We start from the raw sequence: 26,425 nt of genomic DNA, 5'->3' as shown, positions 1-26,425 counted from the left end.
CCTCCTGCTGGGATGCTGGCCCTAGGACTGTGCTCTAAAAATAGCCTCGATTTGTTTTTAGTTTGTCTTGGTATCACATGCTCAATTTAAAATACATCGGAACAGTTAATCTCCAGTTCTTCAGCTCTTGCATGGAAAGTGTACAGGATTTTTTAAAGTTAGATGGCATACAAGCAGTAGAAGTAGCACCCTTTCTATCGTCACTTAACACTCTGCTGTTAATACTAACAAAAGGAAAAAGAAAGATCATAAGGCGTTGGGATTTTTAATTTCCTTTGGCCCAAAGCGAACAGAAACAGTTTTGCTCCATCTCATCTTACTCCAGTACTTGTTTGCATGCTTGCATGTTTCTGAAAGCTCTTAAATTTTTAAATCAAGGTCTTATGAAAAGTCTGTCAATCGGACGACAGCTCTGAAAACTGACTTTAACAAGTTGTAGCTTAAAGCCCTACAGGCGGTGCCTGCGGCTGATAGGCATTTAATCAGCTGTGGGATCGTTTCTCAGTGCCTTGCATCCATAACCAGTTGCTTATTGTCGATATAAACAGATTTGGTAAGTAAATGTGAGGATATTATCTGACTTTTGGAGACATTTACCTGAATTTCAGAGTTAAAGCTAAGTGGAATTCTTCCTTTCCCCTGGCAAAAAGTGCAACAGAAAGCAAACATGCTTTTAGTTGGATTACAGGCATGGTTAGTCATCTGACAGACAGTTTTAATGGAGTCAGAAAGACATGCTGGGGAAACATGCTGACCTACTTTTCTTTCTTTCTTTTTTTAAACTTTTAAGCAAGTGAAATGTTAATTTAAAAACTCCCCATAAAGTTAGATTTTGCTGACAGAGCTCATTGTGTAATTAATTCATTTACAGTGCTGCTTCGGGTACGATAGATGGTTTTCGTAACGGAATTTCATCAGGTTGTTTTTGTTTCTGTTAGGAAATTGGGTTACATCTGAGAAATCCATGTTCTTCCCCCTTTCCAGGACAAAGCAATCAGCTTCAAGTTAATGAATGATTTAAGTCCAGTCCTCTGAGGGAGGACTTTACAAACCATTTAAAATGACAGACTAACAAAGCGTATTACATTTGTATCGTTTTCAACGCATTATATTTTTAAACATTTTTCATCTTTAAACTTGTGGGAAGAGGGATTACCGGCAGATAGCATCATGCATTTTGCATTTGGGGTTTTTTTTTGCCATGTTAAGTAGGTCGACGCTCCACTGTCAGTGTTATCTTGGAGGCAGAACTCAGCGTATTTAAACCTGGGAAACTCCTAACCATAAAACTCGAAAGCCTGAAAAGAAAGCGTTAAATTAAATAGGAAAACTTAGCAGTGCGGCTGGATTAAAACATCACAAACAGAAATACTAAATGGAATGATACTGGAAGATAAGGGAAAGCTTTTTAAAAACGCTGCAGGCATCACCGCACTCTCTCCTTTAGCAGCGGGCACATGTGCAATTCATCAGATGGCTCAGGGGTGCCAGGTTACTGCCTCTCCGGCACAGAGATGTGCTTTATTCCCTTGGCAGCAACAGCTTTGGTGAAGAGATCACCGCGCGGTTGAAGGAGCAGGAGAGGTCATCATTCCTTGACTCACCGGTCAATCCAGGGACACTGTTTTCACCTGCTCTGTCTCCTCCTATTTCCATCATTAGCAGGTTTCGCCCCCGTCAGTCAGCCCTGGTGCAGTGAGTGCTGCTGCACATCCTTTGCTTCGTCCCATCTCTCCTGAAAAGAAGTTCTGGTTTCTTTGTTTTTATGTTAACTCCCAACTAGCTGATTACAGTCTGCATTATGGAAATAGTAACACAATGTAAGAGAGGTGGGAAAAATGGAAATTGCCAGGAATTGCAGGAGTTTATGGGGAGTAGTATTACATTTCAAAGAATCTACAAGTTGCGTGCACTCTTGCGAAGCGTAGTACTTTTAGTTGCTTTCATATGTTGTGTACTTTTAGAGGATGTCCCAGTGGCAGAGTAAAGATTGAAATTTTTTTTATCCTGTTAAAAATTAAGGATAAGATGTTTATTTTGTCTAATACATGAGAGTTTTTTCTGTATCTCAAGAAGACTGAAATTGGCATTGCATGAGTTTTAGCCATTTTGTAACCTAGAGGCATCAGTAGAGGAGGCATCAGCCCGGGAAGACAAATCAGCAGTAAATGAACGTCCTTATATGATGAACTGCTGCACCTTGCGTGTTCAGCATCCCTTACTGCACCGTAGCTGCGTGAGCTGCTCCTTACATAGAAGGACCATCTTCCCTCTGTTTTTCTTGCCATAGCACTTCTCCTAGGCGACCCATGACACGGTTTGTTTTGATTCTAGTGGAGAGACAATGGGGAAGAGCCACTCAAAAAAGTGTCACTTCTGAAATTTCATCAGGGTGGGTATTTTCTGATACAGAAGAATCATTGGTACTGGAAGATGGAGCATTAGATTTAGTGAAGCTTGAGTTGCTCTCTGACAATATTGGTCTGCCTCTGTTGGGCAGGGAGCAAGCCGGGGTTCTTGTGTTTCAAATTAGATGTCTCATGAAGATGCGTGTGGAAGTCCAGAGCTCAGTGTGTGTTTGGTCTCGTAGTCCACATTGTACAGTGCCATGCCATCTGGTTATCCCACTGAGGAGCTCAGGGATCAAACCCGTACAGTCCAGATCCCTGTAACAAGTGACATGGAGAACTGTTAGTTTGTAAGAGCCTTTTGACAGCATTTTTCTACAAGAAAGATGCTTGATTTGCCCCTTTCTGTCATTTGGAAGAGAACTTCAATGCATAATTTTTTTTTTTCCTCTTTGGATGCCTCTTCAGGTGAACGCTGCTACTAAGTCAGAGCATCCAGAAAATAATTTTAAATTTAAAAGGAGTGCAAATAATAAAAAAGAGAACAAATAAAAGCAAGAGGATAGTTGTTATTAAGAAAAAGAAAACCCATTATGTTCAACCCTCTCCCATAACAAAGTGAAAAGTACACAGGAAGAGAAGAGAATAAGCAGAAATATTTTATTCCTTTAATTCTGCAGAAGGCTTAAATCCTACTTGTCCTAAAGAGAGTCAAAGCCTTTTCTTGGCAACTTTTCTTGTTGTTTTCTAAGTCAGTTACAGCTATTTTACATGTTTATTAGGAACATTTTTCCTACTAGAATTTAAGCATGGCAAGGCATGAACATATATAAACCCATACTGACACATCAGCTGCCTCCCACAAGGTAGGCAGCATTAAGCCCCATGAGTTTTGGGGTCTTCTTTCTTGGCTGGGAGGACAAGGTGGGGAGAGAACCCTATGGTAGATGGGCCTTGCAGTAATGGTGGAGGAGCATTTTAAAATATCCCCTAGAAACCAGCGTGTGGGAAGAATAAGGCAATTAAGAGGAATCACTAGATATCCTGTCTTAACAGTTTATTATATATGTTTTTAATGAGTACTTAATCTCTAATGCTGTGTGATGGATTAGAAACAGAGGGGGAGTCAGGCCTCTTTCTGTGCATACTTTTATATTTCCCCTTCATTGAACATTTTCTCTGGGCAAATTGTTTAACTTGAGCTGGTTGGAGGTGTTCCACCACAACAGAGCTTCGCTGAAAAATAACACTGGGTTGAATCCCAAAATGTAGGGTTGTCAGCATCGTGTTGTGTTCAGATTTGCAAAACTGGGGGATGAGTTACGAGGGGGGCCGGGAATGATCCTTGTCGGTTCCTGTCCTCCATGCTGTGCATCCCAGGCCCTGGTAGACTTGCCTGCGCCATGTCTGCCACGCAGCCTGGGGCTGTGGGGCAGTCCTGCAGCTCGTTGGGGAGGTGGATGTTCATCAGCTCTTTCAGGAACTGAATAAAGCTCTGCTTTTGGAAATCCCGAGTTTTCAGCCAGTGCTTCCCATGGGGGTTGTAGCCCAGGAACAATATCCTGAGGACTTCATAAAAAGCCTTGTGTAAGTGCGTCTTGTATCAGGCACTTGCCACAGTCTTGGAGAAGACCATCCTAGCTGAAAGGAGGTACCGAACCTGTGTACGATGAGTTCAGGGCCCAATCCCACACTGTTGAAAGACATGAAAGATTTGTCATTGGCATCAATGAGATAAGATGGGGGTAGAAACCACTAGTAATGCCGGTTAATCCTATGCTGGGTAGTTGTTTGTAATGTCAGCTGGGGACCACCACCCTCATTTAGTTAAGGACCAGATGTGTGTTGAATTCAAACTCCTTGCCGAGCCCTTGGCTTCCCTTTCAGACGTCATCTCATGTCCAAGTTGCATCCTTTGTTATCATAGAGAAGTCTGGGAAAACTAGGTCAGTTTATCCAAGTAGAAATTATTATTTTATTGAGTTAACTCTGTGATGACCTGCTGCCTGTTTGCCTTCTCAAAATGAACTCCCTTGTGTGCAGTAAGTCTTGCGCTGGAAGTTGCAGAGGCCTCGATAATCACTTTGATTTCAAATCAACAATAAAAAGGCTGCTTTTTTTAGTATCTTGCTGTTTCCTGGAAACAAGTGTCTGTCTGCTTTGCTCCTTGTATGATCACTACATCAGTCTGGTCTGGTGTACTGTGAAAGCGCTTAATGTAAAAAGGTTATGTGCTGGCTTTACTGGGGATATTTAAAAGATCTTATGGAGAAATCAGGATTTGATGCTGCTTGACCCTGTCTGGCAGAATTAAGCTCTTTAAGCCAGTCCTGTAGTTACTAGCACGCCTTCTTTTTTAAATAATCTGGTCCACTTACTCCTGCTATTTCAGAACTTAAGTCCCAGACAAGAAAGCAATTTTTTTTTTTAAATGAGAGAGTAGTTGGAACGTATTTTAAAGAACTTCTTTGGCATTGTACATAAAAGATAAAATATATCAAAATAGACAGCCTGATAATTAGGTGCAGGCTTGTGGAGTGATTCATGTCATAACGTGAGTGCTGAAACAGCTGAGGTTGCTGCAGGTGTGTTAAGGGAATTCGACCCCGTAATGCCACGATGCTTCTGCCGCTACATAAAGCAGGAGTACAGATGTCCGGAGAGCCTGCATTAATAGATGAAAAGCAGTATTTCTGTGTGTGAATTATGGATGGAGCAGTGTTTATTAAACACACAAGCAATAGCCTTTGTCTCCCAGGCACTTTTTGCTTTGAAGAGTCGCGTTAAAGCCTGCTGCTATCCCAGGCGCAGAGATCCTGGGCGTGAGCCGGTGCTTCAACTGCTGCAGGTTAAGCCCTGCTGGGGCTCAGCGCCAAGTTACGCCATGCACGGGCGGAAAGGGACGTCCTGCCCGAAGGAAAACCTGGGAGGCAGAGGCATTTCAAGTGCCTCAGCTTGCCGGTGTAGCGTTTCGGGGTAGGCAGTGAGACCCTAAAGCTGAAAGTGAATAAACTTGTTTACCTGTGTCAGCAGCCAGCTTCAGCAGGGCCTTTACAGGAATCCGGTGATGTTGCCAGCCTGGCGCTCCCAGAGCCTGCAGGCTGGCTCAGCTTGGCCTTCCCAAAATCCTGTGAATGCAAAGAAAAAGAAGTCCCCTGACCTCACTCCTTTCTTTCTCCTTAGGTTACAGTTTGTGAAAAAAGGATGATGTAATCTTAAAAAAAAAAAAAAAAAAAAAGTACCCCACCCCAACAACAAATTTGCAGATTGTTTATTCCGATTGCTCAGCTTTTGGGAAGGGAGAGGAAGTAAACAACACGCTGAAATGCAGTGAGATGCAATAGTATTGTTTGAGCATGTTATTTTACCATTTGATGAAACCTTTCTTTTAGTATTATGGCAAAACAGTTTTAATGATAGGCACTGTTAATTAAAAAAATCTGACCCAGCTGCAGAACAAGCCCACCAGCAGGTGCAGATGCATGCCCACCAGCTGCGTTGGACCGCACATCGATGTGTGAAGCTTAAACGGTAAATTTTTTGGCTGATCTTCCGGTGCTTTTAGGTCCACCTGGTTAAATAATACAGTTCTTCCCTTCTCTTGCTCCTGGGCTGCCCCTCCTGGTGGAGCAGGTCATTTGGCAGCAGCTCCAGCCAGCCAGGAGGGGAGCCCAGGCAGGGAGGTTGAGCACGGCTGTGGAGCTGGACACTCTGTGTCCCCCCTGCCTACCACTTCAGGGGCCAGCCCTGGCACCTTGAGAGCTGGAAATAACCTCCTGATCTTAATTTTTTTTTTTTTTTTTTCAGTAGTAGGAGTATCAGCAAGCCTTTGTCCTTAGGAGTGAATTTGTGTAAGTTCATAATGGCGTGTTTTCCATGTTAGCTTCGGAGGAATAGGTAAATAGTAGCTGAGCTATTTCTTTGCTTTTATTATCCCTGGCCTAGTGGGAGGCCAGGGCTGCAAGCTGCCAAGGCTGTAACGCAGGCTAACACTGCGATTCAAGACTACGGCTCCCTTTCTTAAAACGCACCGGGAACAACTGTTCCTCCGCCTTCATGAGCTCAATTTACGGTTGCGGGAGGCAATGTGTTCTTTGTGCTTGATGAAGTACACCACGCACGCAAGCCTCTTCAGATGTGTTGTCAGTTGGCAGCTCTCTCGCTAGATGCACCTTTACACAATTGCACAAGGCACCAGGAGGTACAAATGTGAAATTTAGCCTTGGGGGCAAAACAAAGAAATGAAACTTAGGTATGAATGCGGTGTTATCCATCTGCAGACACAGATATTAGACTTGATCTCCCACTACGCTGCTGTAGTTTTACAGTAATAGGACTCTGCTGCAATCGGTGGAGTAGCACCACTGCAAGACAAAAACAGCAGTGGTGATAAGTTGGGGCTGTTATTTTTAATTCTGGTAAATAACGTGGGATTGAACCCTGCTTTGGGAAAGCCAAACTGCATTCACTGCATGAAACCAGCCGTAATAAAAGGGAGAAATGCAGGTGGCACGCTGTCTTGGTATCGCTCCTGAACTTCTGCTCTTCCTTCTGGGGAACCATTGCCCTGGGTACTGAGCGGCCATGTGTGAGCAAAGGGAAGAGGTCTTCCAGCTCACCTCCTTTCTCTTGTAGCCTTTCCATTTGCTGTCCCGTAAAGTCAGTTTTATCATATGTAATCAGAATTTGTCCTGTATCTGGGACTCATTCATTACATTGAATGAATGTGGTTATTATGGAAAGTTGTTTTGTTGAAGGAGCCTGTTAATGGCATTGTCAGGAAAGAGGCTGCAATTTGTCATGGTAGGTACCTTTCCAGTTAAGTAAAAAGCAAGTCATGTTCTTTTCCTCTGTGCGTGTTAGGATGAGAAATAAAATAGCCACAGCAGGTTGAAGTATACAAAGTGCTACAGTCAGGCCAGGCAGCGGGCAGGAATAGAGTGCAGTGTCTGGTCTTAGTTTACAGCCATGCACTTCCCTGGCCATCAGCGGCCGTGGATAATGCCCAACAAATTGAATTGATGACTTTGGATAACCCTAGCTTCTCCTGGTTGTGAGGCATTGTACTACCATGACTGTCTCCTAAGAGAAATTAATGTAATATCTGTCGATGAGTAGACTGATTTACCTTTTGGTGACCCTGGAGAGAAAGGTCAGGTTCAGGATATTTTTACCTGTAATCGGTTATCCATAAAGAGTTAGTGTGCCAGGCTTCAAGACTGTAGCTCAAAAGGGCAGTTACTTTGAGAAGGTAGCTCAAAAGGGCACTTGAACAGCTGAAATGAGATGAGACAGATTTAATGGCCTCTTAGTGATTGCTGACTGAAAGTTCAGGGTTTGAAATTTAGGGATTTTTTTCTTTGCCCAGCCTATGGTAAAACAAATGCACTATAGCTCAGTAGAAATTTAATTTCAGTCTGAGTATTTAGAAGTGTTTTTCAACTGCTGTATATGCGCTTGGTCACTTCAGCTGTAAGGAAGAGAAAGAATAATCACATTGTGTTTGTGGTCTTGTATATTTTTAGCTGATGTGTTAAGACACTGCAATTCCAGAAAAGCCATCCTCCTGTTCCCCAGAGTATTTCAGTTTAACCAGCTGTATGCAGAATTTTGTCTAGACTGCCACAGAAGTTACTAGTAAATCCACTGGGATTTTGGCAGCCAAAACAGTAGATAGTAAACACAATACTTCATTTCCCTGAGGGTTTTAGTTTCATGGGGATTCTGCCATAGGCTGGCACTTCACAGTGGGTTACCCGCAGAAGCCCTGCGGGTTTGGGAAGCCTCCCCAGATGGAGTGATTGATTCCCAATGCTCCTTCCCATTCCTGCACTGAGCAGGGAAAGGGACGGCTGGCAGTATCCACCGGGTGATGCTATTACTCTGCAAACCTGTTGCAGGTGGCCTGGTAGATCTTAATAAAAATTGTGGGTTTTACATTTAGAGTAAGGAAGTGACTGATTTCATGCAGAATGCTGAGAGAGATGGGGCAGGACATGAACGAGGAGGGAATGACAGATTTGTAGATTAATTCAACAGCAGCACAAGATGCACAGGGACATTGTGGGACCTGCTTATGGAGATGCTTCGTCTTGCGGGTGGGAATTTCTGGCTATATTAAGTAACTTGAGGTGATGCCTATGTGAAATACAGATGGAAACATATCAGTGAGTAAATTTTGTCTTAGTCTGTGGGTATGGCTAGGCTATTTCCATTGCAGATATGTTGGTGGGCCTTCATGGGAAATATTAGTGATTTATTCTGCCTGCAATTGTTAATGCTAGCAACCTTCAGTAGCTCTTTAAGCATCAGCTGCTAAGAGTAGGTAGATTATCCTATGTCACACTGGCAATTAGTTCATGATATTAAAGCACTTTGAAAATGGAAATCGCAGGGCAAATGCTATTTAAACAGTTTGTCATTAAATGTATAATCGCATCTCTTTGCCTACTTTGATTGCAATATGTAGGGAGATGGTAAGGGAGACCAAGGAGTCTGCTTTCGGTTCAGCCCCTGGTATAGATACTGTGCCCTGTACATCCTGGCTCTGACTCAGCTGCTCCTTTTGCTGTCTCTTCTGCCTGCCTACACCTGCATGCTGCAAAACACATTTTCTTCTAGTTTTGTTCCACTTCTTTACTGTGTTTCTGGTTTTGCAGCTTCTTAATTTCTCATTTGTTCTTAGGGCCTGTTTTAGGGGGGGTTGTTTTCGTTTGTATTTCTGGAGTCCTGATGTCTATTCTTGGGGCAGTTGTTATTGTGTTTGGCATGTTCTGTAGAACTTGAACCGGTCCTGAAATGCTATAGTCAGTATAAAGGTAGGCATTAGCAGTATATTCATACACCTGCAAACAGGTTATGGACTTTGGGGGGTTTTTTCCTGCTGAAGCACTTTATGGAGCCTTCTGCAACATTCAAGCCAAATCTGCCTTAAGAACCTTTTTTTTTTCCTTCGGCAGCGGTTTCAGGTCTTGGATTGGCAGTTCTGGATATCCAAAGTATGATAGCTGCTGGTTTTGCTTCTGGATGTCTTAAAATAAAAAAGACAAAAAAATCTTTTCTCTTAGATGATAGTAAAGTGAAATAATAAAAATAATTATTTACAATAAATTTTAAAAAAGAATACCAAAGCCATACCTTTCAGCTATCTTCAAGGGGTATTTTTCTCAGCCTGTTGTTCTGCATTGGCTTTCTACTTTTGGTCCTACATCTGAGTTCAGTTAGTATTGTTTTTCTTCAAAGGACTAGAAACTCCTCTTTTGCTTATTCCATCTACTAATATTTCAGGGATGTGACAAGAGTGGGTGCCAAATTTCATGTCAAAAATAAAATTTTCAGGCTGATGGAATCCTTGAAACCACAGATCAAGTTTCAGGCCAGTTAAAGCTGTAGAGCATCCATTTGTATCATTCATTCATATAATGAAACCTGTTCTTATAACTCAGTTCTTGATATATTAACCCCGCAGTTATCCTCATACATAAATGGGAGATGTGTTGCTTTCGTCGGTTATAATAGGATATAACCATATAAATCCCCTGTGCATGAATGGAAAAATAGAGGCCCTCAGGCTATAGGTATCAAAGGTCTCCCCTATACTTACAATAGCCTAATAAGGTTATTTTGGAGGCATAGGTAATTACTCACGGACTCCCCATAGCTAGTGATTCATTGTTCACTACTGAAACATTTCTAAATGAATTATGTTTTAAACAAGCAAATCCTTGGCCTTTTCTTTTATGGGGGGAAAAAAAGAGAACTGGAGGGACACAAAATTCCACCATTTTCTGTGTTAAAATACACTGCTTGCTAGTTAAAAGGTCCCGGGTATTTGAACCAATTTAAATGTACTATCATGCTTCTTGCTGGTTAGATTCCATGAATGTGTATTTCTGAATTTCACATTTTGATGAAAATATTTTTGTTGTCATTAATTTGATATTTAGAAAAGACTGTGGATATAAGAGCTCAGTGCAATGAATAAAACAGTTGGAATTAACTGTCCCTGGGGATAGAATCAATCACTGTTGTAAAAGAGGGTGACATTTAAAAAAGAAACTCAGAAGAAAATGTCATGCTTAAAAAATTAGATTTAAACGCACTAGCTCCTGATTGATTTTTATTGCACTCAGATGGATACACTGATTGATTATCAGCCTTACAAATGTTTAGTACCTTTCTCACTTCTCTAATAATCAGAATAATCTAATTTTCAATGTCATTTAAGTTAACGTATTCAAGGTTATAATAGATCATATTTCTAATAAAACATAGCAATTATGTAATGAATAATACAAAGCTGCAAGGCAGAGTTCAGATTCACCTTCGTCCAAAAAAAAAAACAACACCACACCAGTGGCTGGAAGAGCCAGCATACATGAAGGCAGCCGACAGGGTGATGTCCTCTGAATTTGTGGTGTTTTCCCCCGTTGTTCAGCTGAGGTTCCTGGAGCATTGGCCGGGGCGCGTTTGCCATAGGTGAACATTATTTCTCAATAGGATACCAGGGACGGGCTTGAATTCTGTAATATATGTGCTCGCTCTGTGCCTGGGGAAAAATGATAACGTGCCAGGTGCTTATGAAATTTCTTCCATGATTGTTTCTCTGTGCTCCCTGTTAATTTTGATACGTGTCTGTAGAGAGATACTATCTCACTTAATTCGAGATGTTTTCTTGTGGCAATTGTACCCGACAGCTGACATGGTTGATTTCTCTGAATCAGCTACAAAATATGCAGGTTTCAATGTGTTTTGGTTTTGTACTTGAAGCCCCTTACATGACTGTGTACTTGTTACTGGCTTTGTCCATTAGAAACAAGAGTTTTGTGTTTGAAACGTGCTTTGCCTCCAGTCGTTCTCCCTATGTCAAAGCTGAGTTTTGGCATGGGATTTTGTTTTAAGATAGTTTCCTGTTCTTTTTAATGACTGAGCAGTTTTGCCTAAAAGAAAACATTATTTCACCTGGAAATCACGACCTAGGAAAACGAATCTATTTATAACTACCTGGTGTTCTGCATATTTTAATGCTATGTTTGGCTTGCGATTGCATTGCTGTTAAAACATGAACAGGAGTCCTACCGTTCTGAATTGATGGCATGTCCATTTGTCAAGCGTGATTGTGTTGCTTTCAAGATGGTTATTTTGTTCCTTTTCTACGTCGGAGCCGGGAAAATCAACCTCCTTGAGGTCCCTCATCTCTGTGCCTGCTTCCACCAGCTCCCGGGTGTGGGAGCCGCGTGCGATGTGCAGCTGGGTACTGGCTTTGTCCATGGGGTCGGAGAGGCTAGTGCAGCAGCAGCATCGGGGGTGCTAAGTGTCCCTTGGTTTGAGGTTTTCCAAGGTGACTGTCGTGAAAGACGTCCTTACGGACTGCCGTTCGTTACCATGAGCACAGTTTCTTGAAGGGTGATGGGGAGAAGGGTAACGCGTGGTATGTGTGGGGTATTTATCCTGATGGATCAAACTTGGCAGTGGCAATAGGTAAGCATTTTGCATATTTGACTGAAATTGTCCACAGCTGCTAACTTCTGCCAGAATTAGAAATTTTTAGCAGCTGTCGCTGGAATTGGAGAAGTCAGAGTGTAAAGGAGCTGTGCAAGACTTGCGGGTTTCCACCCTAGCAAGCAGCTTGGTGCTCCTGGAAGCCCTGGGTGCTGAGCATCGGCCCCACTGCCCGCATGTGCCACCGTTTGCCCGCGATGTTGGGCAGCCCAGGCTGCCTGGCGTTCGGCAAGGGATAGATGGCTTCCCAAATTGCAGGAGAGCAGGCAGGAGAGTGAGCCTCTGCCCGGAGGGGAGAGTTGGCAGGTCTGCGGCAGTCCTGCCTCAGCTCACCTCCGATTTCTCTTCTCATCAACGTTCACAAACAAAAGGAGTCTTTTTGAAAACTTACCTTAGGCCCAGCACTGTGCAATTACTGACTTGCTCTGTGTGCTTTATGGTGCTTTTCAGATTTGTTAGCTTAACGAGTAACTCCCAAAATATTTAGGGACAAGAGAAGTGTGGTTTTACAGGAATGCGAACTAACTGGAAACACTAGTAGTTGTCGCTACAGGAACAAAACCAGTTAACTAGTACACAGAGCTCTTCAAAGGTCACGGGGATCTCCGAGAGGCAAAACTGCAATGATAGGATTTCAAGTCATGAATTTATAGCTGATTAATCATTATAATATATGAAAGGTGCTGTCTAACTATCTTCTGGGCATCTGGGGAAGCACAGGTTATGGAAGTAATTGGAAAAATTGCGTTGCGAGCTGCAGGTTCTTCTCCCCTGGAGACGTTTGTGCCACCTTTGACAAAGGGGAGTGCGAACACTTGCTATTTCATAATTTTACCTGATTATCTAGAAGCTGCCTAAATCTCTTGGGCTGGATCCCAGACTCTTCTTAGGCCAAGCGGTGACTAAGTTTGGTGGACCTGAGGGGCTTGCGTTTAAGACTGGATGATTCCCAGCATTACGACATGCTTGAAATGATCCCGCTCAAGCAGGAGAATTGCTGCGTGGTTGCTGAATGAGAGCGCTGGGGTCCTCCGAGAGAAGCTGTTGGTGTCTTTCCTATACTTAGTTTCATCGGCAGCAGGCCCTGCTTTTCTTGAAAAATGCATCCTTCCTTCCTGCAGCTTTTGTGCCCTGCCTGTTGCTTCAGGCAGAAGAGGGAAAATGTGTCTGAGGCTAAGGAAAGCAGTGGCAAACCTGGGGTGAGGAGAACAGACTGGATGGGACAAGAGATGATGTTCAGCCCCTCTACCATCAGGTTAGGGGAATGAACGTTTGAGGGTAGGGGCTGGTCCTTAAAGCTAAGGCAACAGAAAGTGCCTTCGCCAGCTTACAAACCCTGCCGCGGCTGCCTGGAGGTTTCTGGGTGTGGAAGTGCAAGTCCTGGCGTGTGTGTCGAGGGGACAGGGAAGCTGTCATGGGAAGATGGATCGGAGCAGGCATGCTCAGGCATGGGCGTGTGTCGCTCAGCCACCCAAGCAGCGCCGAGACGTGGCTTCCTCATGTATTAAGATACACCTTTTTTCATTCTCTTTCCCCACACCACCACCTTATTTGTTTTCTTAGGTTTTTTTAACTTCCGGTATTTCTCACAGGGCAAGGGAGCTTCCATACTGTCCCCTGTCGGGAGCTCCTAAATAATGCAGCCATCGAGTCAGAATTTAGTGCGCAAGTAATGAAATTCATAACCTGAGTTTTCTACGGCGGCATTAACTGTGACACAGATTCATCACTGGTGTATCATCATTAAAAGGCAGTGGAATTGCATCGAGGATTGATGTGATCATATGCATGTAAAGATCAAGATACAAAAAGGTGTGATTTATGTCATATAAGCATAAGCTGTAATCCAAAACCCTTCCCACATGCGGCATGACAGTTCCTGTTCCCAGAGCAGTGACGGCTTTTAAATTTACTGGGTAAATGTGTGTGTTTATATGTTTTTATTTAACTCTTTTAAACATAGTGTTGTCTTAATCTTTTTCTGTCTTTTTTTTTGTGTGTTGAATTATAGTTGTAGTTGAATCTGCGTAATAGTTCAATGTTATTGAAATTCTTTATATTTTTGGAGCCTGGGTGTTATATGTCAGCACTTTATTGTGTTATCTTACAGGGAATATAGAAACACTGCTGTGTCTGATGCAGCTTTAGCGAATACAAACATAGGAAATATAAAAAGTATACATGAAGCAAGAAGATAAATGTTTTTCAGGTTTTATCATTATTATAAAGGCTGTCGGAATCGTAGAAAAAAGGTAGCGATGCACAAAACCTGTTCTTAGTTTTCAGGACGTGTTAGTTCTCCCCTTCCTACCCTTTAGTGATTTGCACCCGAAAAGAAAGAGGACAGAGCTGGGCCACTTCAGTGATGTGGGTTGACCAGCAGCTGTCCCTCTGGCAGCCTTTGGAGGGGAAGGGACTTCAGGTACAGCTGCAGAGGGAGCTGTGCAGGGGTAGCACGGGAGCGTGGCATGGTTCCTGCCGGAGTTATCTCCTGGCTTCTGGGAGCTCTTGGCAGCTGCTCCGAAGCCTGGCCTAAATAAGGTGTTTGTCTTCCACGAGGAGTTCAAAGCTATTGAGATAAATAGTTGCTGAGGCCGCCTGTTTGGCAAATTTGTCAATCAGCTCGTAGAGCTATAAGTAAATGGGGCTTTATTACAAAGGCTTATTGCTTTTTGCGGTTGTGTAGGAGTTTACATAATTTTCTAACGAGCTCTTTTATCTCCCAAGTACAGTAGCGATTAGGATTTACTTCTGGAGTGCGGTGGCAGTTTGGAGCACTTGAGCCGTACGTGTCTGTCTTGGATTTTTTTAAGTGCAAGAGACCGTGCTTGCGCTCTGCCCTGGGGTCCAGCGAACAAATCAGGACATTGGCTTTAGGGGAATATTTGTAAAAGGAAGGGGGGGGATCCAACCCAACCCCCCTAAACCTGACTACACTGGTAGCATTGAACCTTCACAGAAAGGTACCTTTTCAGTCAACCCTTCCTGGCCTCCTTTGAGTCTGTGTTACTCCAGACACCAGAATTGATGGTGTTCAAGGTTAGGCTTTAATCCGGTGGGGTGCTCAGCATCCCAGCCCTGATCCAGCAAAGCACGTAACTGACTTCAGTGCGGGTCTGTTCACACAGTTAAAGTCAAGTTCATCCTTAAAATATCGGCTGGAATCAACATCAGAGTTCTCTCAGTTGTAAAGTCAAACCTTTAGTGAGAAAACCAGAGCCATTCTTTGCATGGAGTATGTGCCTAATGGCCTCATGAAGGAGCAACAATATTCACTGCATCTACCCCTTGTTTTCTGTTACACATATTACATTATTTCTGTAGATGCCCCTGACTCTTCTGCTTTACCACCCTGCCGTTTTCCCGTGTCAATTTTCTCTCAGAAAGGACACCTAGAGGAACATGAATCCAACTGTGTGTCATTCATTCTTGAAGAGATACCGTAGGTGAGACTGGATCGACACCTCTTCTGCCTCCTGGAACATTCACCATTTGTCTGCTCTTTGTGATCATTTGTGGTTCACAGGCCTGTAGGAAGCAACCACAGAAGACGTGGAGATGGGCCTGGGGAGCCCACGGGGGAAAAGAGCTGGCATGGAGGTGGCATTGGGCATCTGCTCATTTTGCTGTGCTTCCCTCCCTGTGGCACAGATAGATGAGCTTTCTGGGGCGGGACAGTACAAATGAGAATCGGCGGATCTTTGGCCATCCAAAATCCCCAGCCACCTCACGTGTGCCAAACCCACCAGCCGCACCCTCAGAGTTTAGGGCCTCGTTTTAAATATCATGAGGTTTTGAACATGAGTGAATGTTAGGATTGGTTTTATTTGTCCAATAACGTTTAGTCTTTGGGGTGTTTAATATTGACGTGGAGTCTTTGGGGAGAGGGATTGATTTTGCTTGGCTTTGTTGTAAAGCCTTATGCATCTGGTTACGCTTAAGACGTTAGCTTTAGCTAACAACAAGCCTCTTGATAAAATTCACAAGTACTGGCAATACTGCAGACATAGACTTATCTCCTGGGCATGTTTTGTAAAATTAAGCTATTTTCATTAAAAGAACAAAGAGTAGCATGGTGATGGAGCAGCTGTCATATTTTATTACAAAACACAAATATGTGGGAAATCAATTACAGCATGAGTGCTGCACAATGCATATTTCCAGTAATCCCCTGTGGCCGGGGGAAGGTAGAAGGCTGATCTGAGCGCAGGAGCAGATGGCAAGCAACTTTAAATAGCTTCACTGCCATTTTTACTCTTTCAAGTGTTTGTGCTTCTCCTTTGATCTTCAGATCTTGAGTTTAATGTGTTTCATCTTCTTTCATTTACTGTTTTCACATTTAACTTTCCCTTTAAATAACTTTTGCTTGGTGGAGTTTGTATTAGTATGGGTTTTGTTATCTTCCATGCTGAGAATTTAAGAAGAGAGGTAGTTGCTGTCTTTTTTTAGTGGTGTTCACATCCAATAAAATACTGACTGCATCACTGCAGAGGACTTCGCCATTCACTATGCACAGCTGTAATGATACAATGAAAAAATCCCACCTCACAAAGTTACTGAGGCACTTAAAATGCATGTGATGTTGTAGTAGACTTTGTTGGAAGGTAGATACTATGGGAGTGTGATGGCACGTCCACAACAAGCACCTATGGAAGTTTGGTTTCATCATTACCTATTAAATTTAATTCTTACAGTTAAGTAATTAAGCTTGCGTTAGTATACTCTGTGCATGTAACATTTTTATCTCCACTTAAAATAATTTATGTTTAAAATAAAAGCATTTTGCAGTGTTTTGAAGTAGAGCAGCAAAAGCAACATGGGGTGGTCTGAATAACCACATGTGATCTGTGTCTCTGCTTTTTCTATAGCTGTCAGAAATGATAGGAACAAAAAGAAGAAGGAACCTTCAAAGCAAGAGTCCACAGAAAACTATGAAATGACAGCAGAGTTGGATGATCTCACTGAGAAGATCCGAAAAGCTCACCAGGAAACCTTCCCCTCACTCTGCCAGCTGGGAAAATACACTACGGTAAGTATGGTTTGTGACACATATGTTCTGGATATGCCTGGATGATGTGAGTTTTGCATTGGAGGCTTCAGACGTTTTAAATAGATGCAGAAGTAGATGCAATCCTTGCACCTCCTTAGCCATGAGAAAACACAGGTATGCATGCAAATGCATGCTGAAGAAGAGAAATTGCACTTAACTGTAAGCGTTACTTAGCGGTATTGTGAGAGACTGTCTGAAGGATTAATCCAGCCAAGAGACAAGCTTGGAGTCCATGAGTCAATTACATGCCATCATTCATTAGAAATTTGTTGGCTTCCAAAGACGTGATCTCTGCTTGTGCATCAGCGGATTACAACTTTGCAGGTGTAGAGAATTCTTAAATGCTGCTGGATTACTGGTGACAGTCCCAAAGCTACCAAGGTCAAGGAAAATATGGAATGTCTAAATAAACCAGTTTCCAAATTGCTCATTTGCAGTTTATTCCTCTTCCAGTCTACCGAAATACCACAAAGCAGCAAAAACTTCTGCTGCTTTTAGAAATGACAAATCAGCCCCCCGTCAAGAAGTTTAATACTGTGGGAGTTTCTCCAGAGGATGAGTCAGGGAAATAATTTTTTTCTATACATATATATGTTTCTAAATACAGGGAAGGTCAGTGATATTTATTGATTTCAGAGAGAAAATTCAATGTCAAGTTTGCAAATGCAGTAATAAGAGAGATGCTAAAAAATAACTGTTAGGTAATGTTTAGAGTCTTGTTGGTAGAGGAATGACTTTGCTGGGTCTGGTCTTGCTGTCGGTTGTAGCAGCACTGGCTCTTTCAGAGGGATGTGCAGAAGGTCCTGAAGTAGCCAAGCGTGTGCTCTCGCTGCCGAGACCAGCAGTTCAGGAGTGGCATGGCTGGGGCAAGGAGACAGCTGCCTCCATGGTCCTTGTCCTCCAGCCCCAGGCTGGAGATCTGGGACCCAGCCCCAGAGGCCAGGTGAAATACCGCTATCACTGGATTGCTCTCTGTTTTGAGTAAATGCTCTGCTACTGAAACAAACGTTAAATTTCTCAGAGAGTTATCTAGGCAAATCCCTGTGTGGCATCAACATTCACTGTTTTAGCGAGCAGGGTGCTGTTTTATGGCATACTCATCTATTTACAAAGTGCAAGGTTCAAAACTCTCAGGTTTAGGTGTAAGACTGTATTTAAGTGCAAGAAAAGCAAGCATATATGGTGCGATGTTAGAAAAAAAGCATGTTTTTCACGTTGCTGAAAGTGTTTTCACAAACATTTTTCACATTTAATTTTGAGACCCACATAAAATGGTTAGTACTGGGGAAGGCACCTGTCCTCTGCATGCTTCTCTGGTGCTAGCCCTGCTCGGTTGAGATGTAGTCAAAACAGTCAGCGTAGGCGTGCTGGTAAATATTGCACAGGCAGACCCCCAGGGACTAGCACAGCGTGCGAGGCTGGAAGCTCGAAAGCAGCCAGCTGGTGACATAACCGAAGGCAAAGCTGGAGACGGTGGGATCCATAGTGTGTCTTTTCAAGGAAATTCCTGAGTTAATGCCCTCCACCCCTCCTCTCAGCACGTGCGGTTGCATCCTCGTCTTGGAGTGAATAAAATCTTCCAAACAGGCTGTCACACTCCTGCAAACACAAGAGCGCTTCTGGACAAGTGTGAAAAAGTCTTCCCAGTTCAAAGACAGTGAGTTTATGCCTTGCAGAAGAGGTGATCATATGTACGCAGCTGGGACGTGTAGCCAGGCTGGTATGCATGCCAGAGTTTATTGCTCACAGGCTGCCTTGCAAACGGCCTGGCTATCCCAGAATAACAATATATCGGTATACCTCCCAACGTGAACATCTTGGTACGTGCTTTTGTGTTACCTCTGAGTTTGAAGAGTGCACTGCAGCTGGGGTGATGGTACTTCGTACTGGTAATTGCCAAAGATAAATCTGGGCACCTATATGCTTGCATTATTTATTGGATGCTTAAGTGTCATTAATATTTTAGCTCTTGAAATGATACAAGTGGCTGAAATTGGAGAGGGTCTTGTTGCATATCACACCCACCACTGATGCCTTTGTCCTTGGGTTCCTGCTGACCCCCATGGTGAGTTTATGTCCCTGTTGGAATTTCAGAGCCCTTACTGAGAGCACCTGGACCTAAGTAATGAACGGATGAATCTGGTCTGTCTGTGGGTCCCAGGTAACCGTGACCTTACCACACTCTCTCTGAGGCTGGATATTGGTCATTCGTATCTCCAGCCAGATCGGACTGCTTGGGGAAAGAGATTTCTTGTTTTTATCGTTGGTCTGTTGGAAGTCCACAGCCGTTAGCTGCGTGTGGCTGAAGTCCCTGCTGCTTTGTCATGGTTTGATACTATACAAGTTGCAATAACAAAATTATACTGAAAGAGTTATTTTTGGCTTACCTAGAATCTTTGAGAGCGATAACAGCTTCCTACAACAGCTGTGTCAAAACTTATAGCGGTGGTGCTAAATACTGTCTTGTTGCTGCATTCTCGTAGTCTCTGTGTGAAATGTGGAGTATTTAAATCTCTCATCTAGCTAAGGTCTGGTGACTACTCCAGCTTTTTAGGTACAAATTCAGTGTTAAGAGCTCATTTTTATGAACACTGTCTCTGCCCAGCTGTGGAAGGGACAGAGTGCTGTTGGGGCTGGAGTAAGGATCATCTTCATCTCCAGCTGCCCGTCAGCCCAGGAATGGGGGAGAAGCCTTTCTGCAGCGGTGGAGGACCCAGGAGGATCCGGGAGGTGGAAGGTGTGTGTGCTGGTCAGAGGAGCACAGCTTCGATGCTTGGACACCGCCACTAGCTGCTGATCAAACGGCAGGGCCCAGGCAATGTTGTTTCCTTTTGAGACACTTGAAATAGAGACCAGAAGTCAAAAAAAAGGAGCACACAGCCCTTTCTCTAAATGTTGAGTCCAAGGGGAGCTAAAAGCCTATGCCACTCTACTTTTCTTGATAGTAACAAGGTAGTACGGGTAGAAGATTGCCACCAGTCCTGCTTTTATGCCCGGTTCTGCAGGCTAGCAGTCGTGAAGCATGGTGCGCTCACACTGCAGAGCATACAGATTACTTTTGTAACCTTAGAGTTTTTTATTTAATTCTTTAAGCGAGAGGTGAGAAGTGAGTGTGCTGAATCGATGTGGATTCACTTGAATTTCATGAGCTTTGCACTTGCGTACCGATAGAGACAGTGGACTGAAGAAACTGTTCTGCAAGCGTGGCCCCCGTGTGCCTTCGTTTACGTGATCGTTCAGGCTGATTTAAAACATAATTTTGTATGTTGCTAAAAAGAGCAAAGAATTTTAAGTATAAGAGAGTGGAGTAAAAAAGACCTTGCAGAGATGCAGTCATAAAAAAATCTGTTCAGACATTTGGCTTGCGTATCTGGCTCCTCTTACTCTTAAGCGCTGCAGCCTGCATTTCCCAGAGGGAAAGGTTACATTTTTTCCCTCCATTGTGTATTTTTACCTGTTCAAAAACGGTTTTGGAGAAGCATTTTCAATTATGTTTTTTTATATCCATCTGCTCTTTAAAAAGAAAAAGTGTCCCTATCTGTAATAATTACCATACTTTGCATAGTTAATAAAAGTCTACTCAAAATAATGGGAGAATAGCACTCGTATTAAATTCCCTGGGTCATTTGACTTAACAGTTGCATTTGGTGGGCAGTGGCAAGTATAGTTCTGCCAATGATGAGAATCAGCAAGCTGTTTAAACGTAATGGATTTCAAAAGTCCATCATAAATAGATCTGTTTTATTACTGTCATCCAGGTAAGAGAGAGAGCCTTAGTAATTTCTCTGGAGATGTCATACTTTATAGTATAATTGAGTGTAACTATACTGCTTGTCCCTTGAGACTGGTATTATTTGTAAGTCTACAGCTGTGTTACATCCAGCCTTGTGATAAAGGGAGGATAAAACAGAAAGTAATTTAGACTCTGCGGACCTTTGCTGCAGGTTCTCCCGGGTTGCTCTTGGCTGGCTGGAAGTGGAGAGGTTTTGCGTCTTAGCAGCATTTTGTCCTTTGCTGGGCTTAGAAGTTACAAGGCTATTGTTCTGTGCCATTGCAGAGGAATATATATATATATATAATATATATAATATTATATATTATATAATTTTTTTACATATATATATATCTCCTGATGCTGGGACTGCGCAGAGACGTGTGCTGCGGTCCTCGGTGAACTCGACGGAGCTGGAGTACATTGCTGCTTTTACCAAAGAGGCATAGCAAGTGTTCCTGATTAGGGCAGAGTGCCCCTGTGAGCCTTGTTTCCTTTGTAAAGTGGATTTTAAAGACAGTAGGGATTCTGCTACTGTGTATGTTTCTGCGAGTACCTCATCCCGCATCGTTAATGTGGAGATAGAGCAGCCTGCAATGAAAAAACAAAAATGATGGAAAAAATGGGATCAATTTATGTGGCAAAAATGGCTGTTTAATTGGATTTCATAGCAAGGTTGGGCTTTTCCACTGATAAAGATGCCACTAGGGTGTATTACAGTATTGTTCCACCATATGTGCGCTGGTGCAAAGGCCTGAAAAACATGCAAGGCTGCTCCTGGAAAAGACACCCAAAAAACTGCTTCAGTAAAATATTCAGGAAAAGTCATAGCGTCTGCATCTTTTTCACAGCATCATTAGAGGAGATCCCTAGGCAAATTTAACCAGAGTTTCTGTTTCTAACATGCGTTTTATTAACCCCGTGTTTTGTTGTTCAACCTATACATTGATATGGAGTCAGTTTTGGTTTTACATATTCAGAAATGCTGCTAAAAATCTAGCTATTTTCCGTGACGCTTGCAACTACATTCATTACCAAATAAAATGTTAAAACTCTTTCCGTTTGTAGCATCTCGGAAATAATGTGTAAACCACATTAGCTCCAGCGCTGAGGAATCTGGCACCGGGCGTAATAAAACACCCGGTTATTTTGTATTTTATTAACTGCCCCTTCTCTTCAGTTTGCATAATAGTGAGTTAGATTTACATTTGTTAAGACGGCCGTGCATTACTCTTAATAGAAGACATGTCAAACTTCTCGTTGCCGATACTGCAGCATGATAAAGTAACCTCATATGATACTGATGAAGATTTCGTTCACACTTGCTGGTTTCATGCAACGTCTTTTTTTCCAGATGGATACCCTATTGTAAAATGATTTCCTGCTTTAGGCTCTGCTTTGTGTAGCTCTCCGCTATGCCATCTTTCTATGAACTGGATAAACTGCCTATTAAATTTAATTACAGCCTGAATGACTGCACATCTTGATCTTATTTTTTCTCCAATGTACTGTATTTCACCAAGGTCCTTGAGGATGAAATAAAATAAATCTGAAGGATGCATACTCCAGTAGCCGAAAGAAATGTTTCAAAGGGCATTACAATGACTGGTAACCCATTAGTTTTGGACCATTTTGAAGGCAATTCTTTAGGCTTAGGATTATAAAGACATTTTCTCCTATCTTTTTTTATGTCGTGTAAAAAAAAAAAAAAACCACCACAAACAAAATAGAGGAAGTTCCCAGAATAAAAATTCAAATAGAAATGAAGAAGTTAATTTCTTATCCTTTAAAAAGAGGGGGAGCAGGGAAGAGCACATATGCACCTTCAAACTGTTCAGGATGGTTGGCATTTGCTTTTTGTAATAAGGGCCTAATCTAAATCTTACTGGCTCGAATCTCCACCCTGTTGCAAGTGAGGGTGAATGTCGAGCTGGCGGCGCCCTTGGGACCTGTCAGGACTTTCCCCTTCGTGACTGACGGTGGCCGTGGCGTCTGTGAAGGCAGGGAGTGGGTGACAGAGCATCACAGCCAAGCTGAGCTCACCCCACATCACCTCGTTGACCTCTTCAGGCCCCATGTCCTTCCTGTGAACCGAAGAAAGCCGGTAAGCTGATGGCTTCAAAGGTTTCCAAGGAGGTGGACGTCCTCACCATCAGCAGCAATGGTGGCAGAGTCACTAGAGAAGTTTCCTCCAAGAAGGTGTGATCTGCGTAAATGGAATGCTTTTCGGTGGCTATTTATCTGCCATGTCTGTTAGACTTTTAGGTTGAGACTCCTCTCGTTTAACTTTAATTTTAAAGTTAATTTAACATGTTCAACCAGCTAAGACTAAGGCAGCTAATCACATCAGCTTCCTCTGCAGCCACCGTCTGAGGGGATTTTCCCTTACCTGCCTTAAGTGCCTATCTGGAATGGGTGGGCCTTTTTTTGGAGATGCCTCTCTCTTTCTTGGTTAGTCAACAAGCTCAGATGAGACGTGGAAGAGGGAAACTCTGCCTTTGGTTTTCTGTGGTTGCAGCTCAGCACCTTTTGCAAATTCATTACCAGCATATTTTTACATTCCTCTTGCAATGAAGAGGAGGTCGCCCAGACGCTGAAGGCAGCTGCAATGCACACGAAACTTGGTGGCTCATGAAATAGTGGGGGGGACCATCACGCTGGCTGCATCCAAACCAGCATTGGATCAAATGCTGGCAAAATGGGAACATGCTGCACGTGAGGGCAGGAGGAGAGGAGCTTTGGGTATTTCAGAGCTCTGTCGTTACCTGTTTCTTGTCACCCCACGGGAATCACGGGTGGATTGGAAACGACTCACCAGGTCTCCCCATGACACCGTCCTTTGTTGGGCTAGCGTCAAATAGATCACAGCGACTTTTAAGTCTGCCGGTTCTTGGCTGACATGTCCAACTTTTTCAAGGGTTAAGTGGTTATTCTGAATGTATGAAAACATGAGTTTAATCACAAACTTAACACAAATTTGCTGCGCATCCTAGCAAATTACGGACTTTTCAATTAAGATACATGAATATATGGAAACAGTCTCTGAAAGATGCAGCTGGAATGTCCTTGTAAGACTTCAAACAGTAGGGTGTACGTTGGATGCACCGTCAAATGAGCATATAGCATTCATCAGTGCACATGGTGTTTTTCTTAACGTCGTGTAGAGAAATGCTCTTTAATTCATGGGAGACTGTAGCTTGAGAAAGCTGTAAAAGTCTTGCAGAGCCACAGAGCAGATAAATTAAGTAGAACGAATTTGCTAAGACCTTAAGTATGCGAAACTATGTTCCAAATATTGTGCTGCTTTTTCCAGATGAGGACCCGATATTCTTGTTCCACTCTCGATTTATATTTTCTGGGGTACAACTGTAAATTGTCTCTCTCAATGCACTTATTATATAATGGCAAGGAAAAATAATGATAGTGGCATTTGGAAACGTTTAAGTTCATTTGTATTCCTTGTACAGATGGCCTCTGCAATCGTAAGTAACAGAGAAATATCCAAGGAATTTTCAGGCGATTAATCCAAGTTTAAAACCAGCATCATCCCAACAGCAAGCCACAGAAAATGCCTGGAATGTTAATAGAAAGTACTTCTGGAAGGAATACTCGCTTGTTGTTTCTTTCCCTTGAAAATCATTTACTGAAAGGGACGTTGTTGATTGATGGTGCCTTCTGTCTGTCTTTCCAGAACTCCAGCGCAGATCATCGGGTTCGACTGGACCTCGGGCTTTGGGACAAATTCAGTGAACTTGCAACTAAGTGCATTATTAAAATAGTGGAATTTGCGAAGCGATTGCCAGGCTTTACAAGTTTGACCATTGCAGACCAGATAACTCTTCTTAAAGCAGCCTGCCTGGATATACTGGTATGTATTTTTAACATCGTTGTTATGCTACTAATGTATTTTCTATTGCTCTTTTTACTGTAATTGACAGCGAGAGGGGGTCAAATACTGCCCCAGCCTTACGGTTGCAAACTTGAACTTACCGGGTAGTCTGGTACGGTCATGAGTGGACTCTAGCACGTCTACAGACATGTGTTATATGAGATGAGCTTACTTTTCAAAATAAGTCCTTATCGTTTGTGGATTTCAGTAGAGTTGCAAGAACGGCACAGTTTGGTATTGTGGCACTAACTTGAAATATGTGCAACTTTGGAAAAATTTCCTTATTGTTAACACTGAAGAGAGATCCGATTCTCTTTCTTTCCTCCTTCCTTCTCCTTCCAAAACTTAATGCTCTGTATAAAGGATACCTAGAAGGACAGTCTGCTGTGTCACGTTTTAGGAACGTGCTGTACCTGTGGTCGTGAGGTAATTCGAGGAACAAGGTATAAATCTTCAGAGTGAGGTTTTTGCAGGTTGTAGAGAGGAAACTGGTGCGCCTGGAGCCTGGCAGGCACGAGCCTCCAGCACACAGATCCCCCTGCTTTCACCAGTGCTGCAGGCACTGCTGGACGCTGTGATGGACTCTGTACAGATTTTAGCTAAATGTCATTTAATTTTAAGTAGGCAAACGTACAACCTGCAGATGGGCTTGGAGTTTTGTTCCAGACCTTGCCACTATGTCAAGGCAAGCTGTCTTCCCTCCCTTTGTCTCCGGTTGTTTCTGTCACGCTGACCTTCAGAGGAGCCCTCTGGGATCTCAGCATCTCTTTATCAAGACTTTAGAGGTCTTCAGGCTTTTAGCGGCAAATATGCTTCTTATTATTGGTCGTAGCAATAACTTTCAGTAAAACAGTTAGTATTTTCAACGTGTTTTAAACATATTTTAAATGTTTTCTTCTGAGCACAAACCTTCGGGTCTTCATTGAGCCAAGCATGGCCAAGAAGCCCCTTGTAGGATAGCTACTGTAGATATACTTTTTGGCATGACACAGGAGTTTAAAGTAGGGAATTTGAAGTTGAAGTAATTAATCTTGGAATTTCTAAAAGTGCATTGCTTCAAACAGGATCATATTGAGGAGGACGTTAACTGCTGTGACCTTTTCCTCTTGTTTTGTCAAAAGCTGTTTTGAAGAATTGCATCTAGAGGACATTGATGAAGGAGGAAGAGGGGTGGGAGAGGGGAAGGGATATTGTTCTCCAGCATATAAAAAAAGGGAAGGTTGAGGTTGCCCTGTCATGCTCGAGATTCACCTCACCTCATTGTCCCCTTTGTCCAGGTGCTCATTCAGACTTGACCATCTCATCATTACTGCGTGTGGTCCCTCCGCGGGGCAGGGCCATTCATTGCCAGTTGCACGCCTGTTGTCACCAGCTCTGTCCTGATCAGACGCAGTTATGTTCCCCTTACAGCAAAAGGCATACAGTAATCGATAAACTGTGGCGTTGCCTTGAGTGTATTCTGCCAGATGTATGGGACGGGAACTGCTTTGTGCTTTGCTGTTGTAACCAGTAACAAACGGTTAATACAGAAACTACCCAAAAATGGTGGGGAGGGGTCAGGATATAGCAAGAATCTGCGCGTCCGAACTCTCTACCCCTAAAACTTCAGCCCTTAAGCTTCCACCCCCTATTTGTTGCTGCCATGCCCTGACTCCATAGCTGCTGGAAAAAAACCATACCCTAATTCTGTAATTGCTCAGGATCCCGCGAGCTCCTGGCGCTCTTTGTTGGGGTAGGTAGCAGGAGCTTACCCCGGGAGCATACACAGCCCCTGTGGCACAGGGTCCCCACGGCAGCTCCACTCGCTACTTGCATCGCCAACACTGGCTGGACAGTATCAAGTATTTAGGGGTAGCCTTTCTGCT

At 43.1% G+C, this 26,425-nt stretch overlaps 1 protein-coding gene across 4 annotated transcripts in view; it reads left to right on the top strand.

Moving 5' to 3' along the window:
- The window catches only part of RARB (retinoic acid receptor beta), a 216,656-nt gene that overhangs the window by 177,587 nt on the left and 12,644 nt on the right, over nt 1-26,425 (top strand). For all 4 annotated transcript variants that reach the window (XM_050891357.1, XM_050891355.1, XM_050891359.1 and 1 more), the window contains 2 exons: nt 16,718-16,878; nt 24,363-24,539. In XM_050891357.1, coding sequence (XP_050747314.1) covers nt 16,718-16,878; nt 24,363-24,539 — 338 coding nt within the window. The remainder of the gene's footprint in view (nt 1-16,717; nt 16,879-24,362; nt 24,540-26,425) is intronic.

The sequence above is a fragment of the Gymnogyps californianus genome, chromosome 2 (assembly GCF_018139145.2).
Source record: "Gymnogyps californianus isolate 813 chromosome 2, ASM1813914v2, whole genome shotgun sequence".
NCBI lineage: Eukaryota > Metazoa > Chordata > Aves > Accipitriformes > Cathartidae > Gymnogyps > Gymnogyps californianus.
This window is presented reverse-complemented; position numbering and strand designations above follow the sequence as displayed.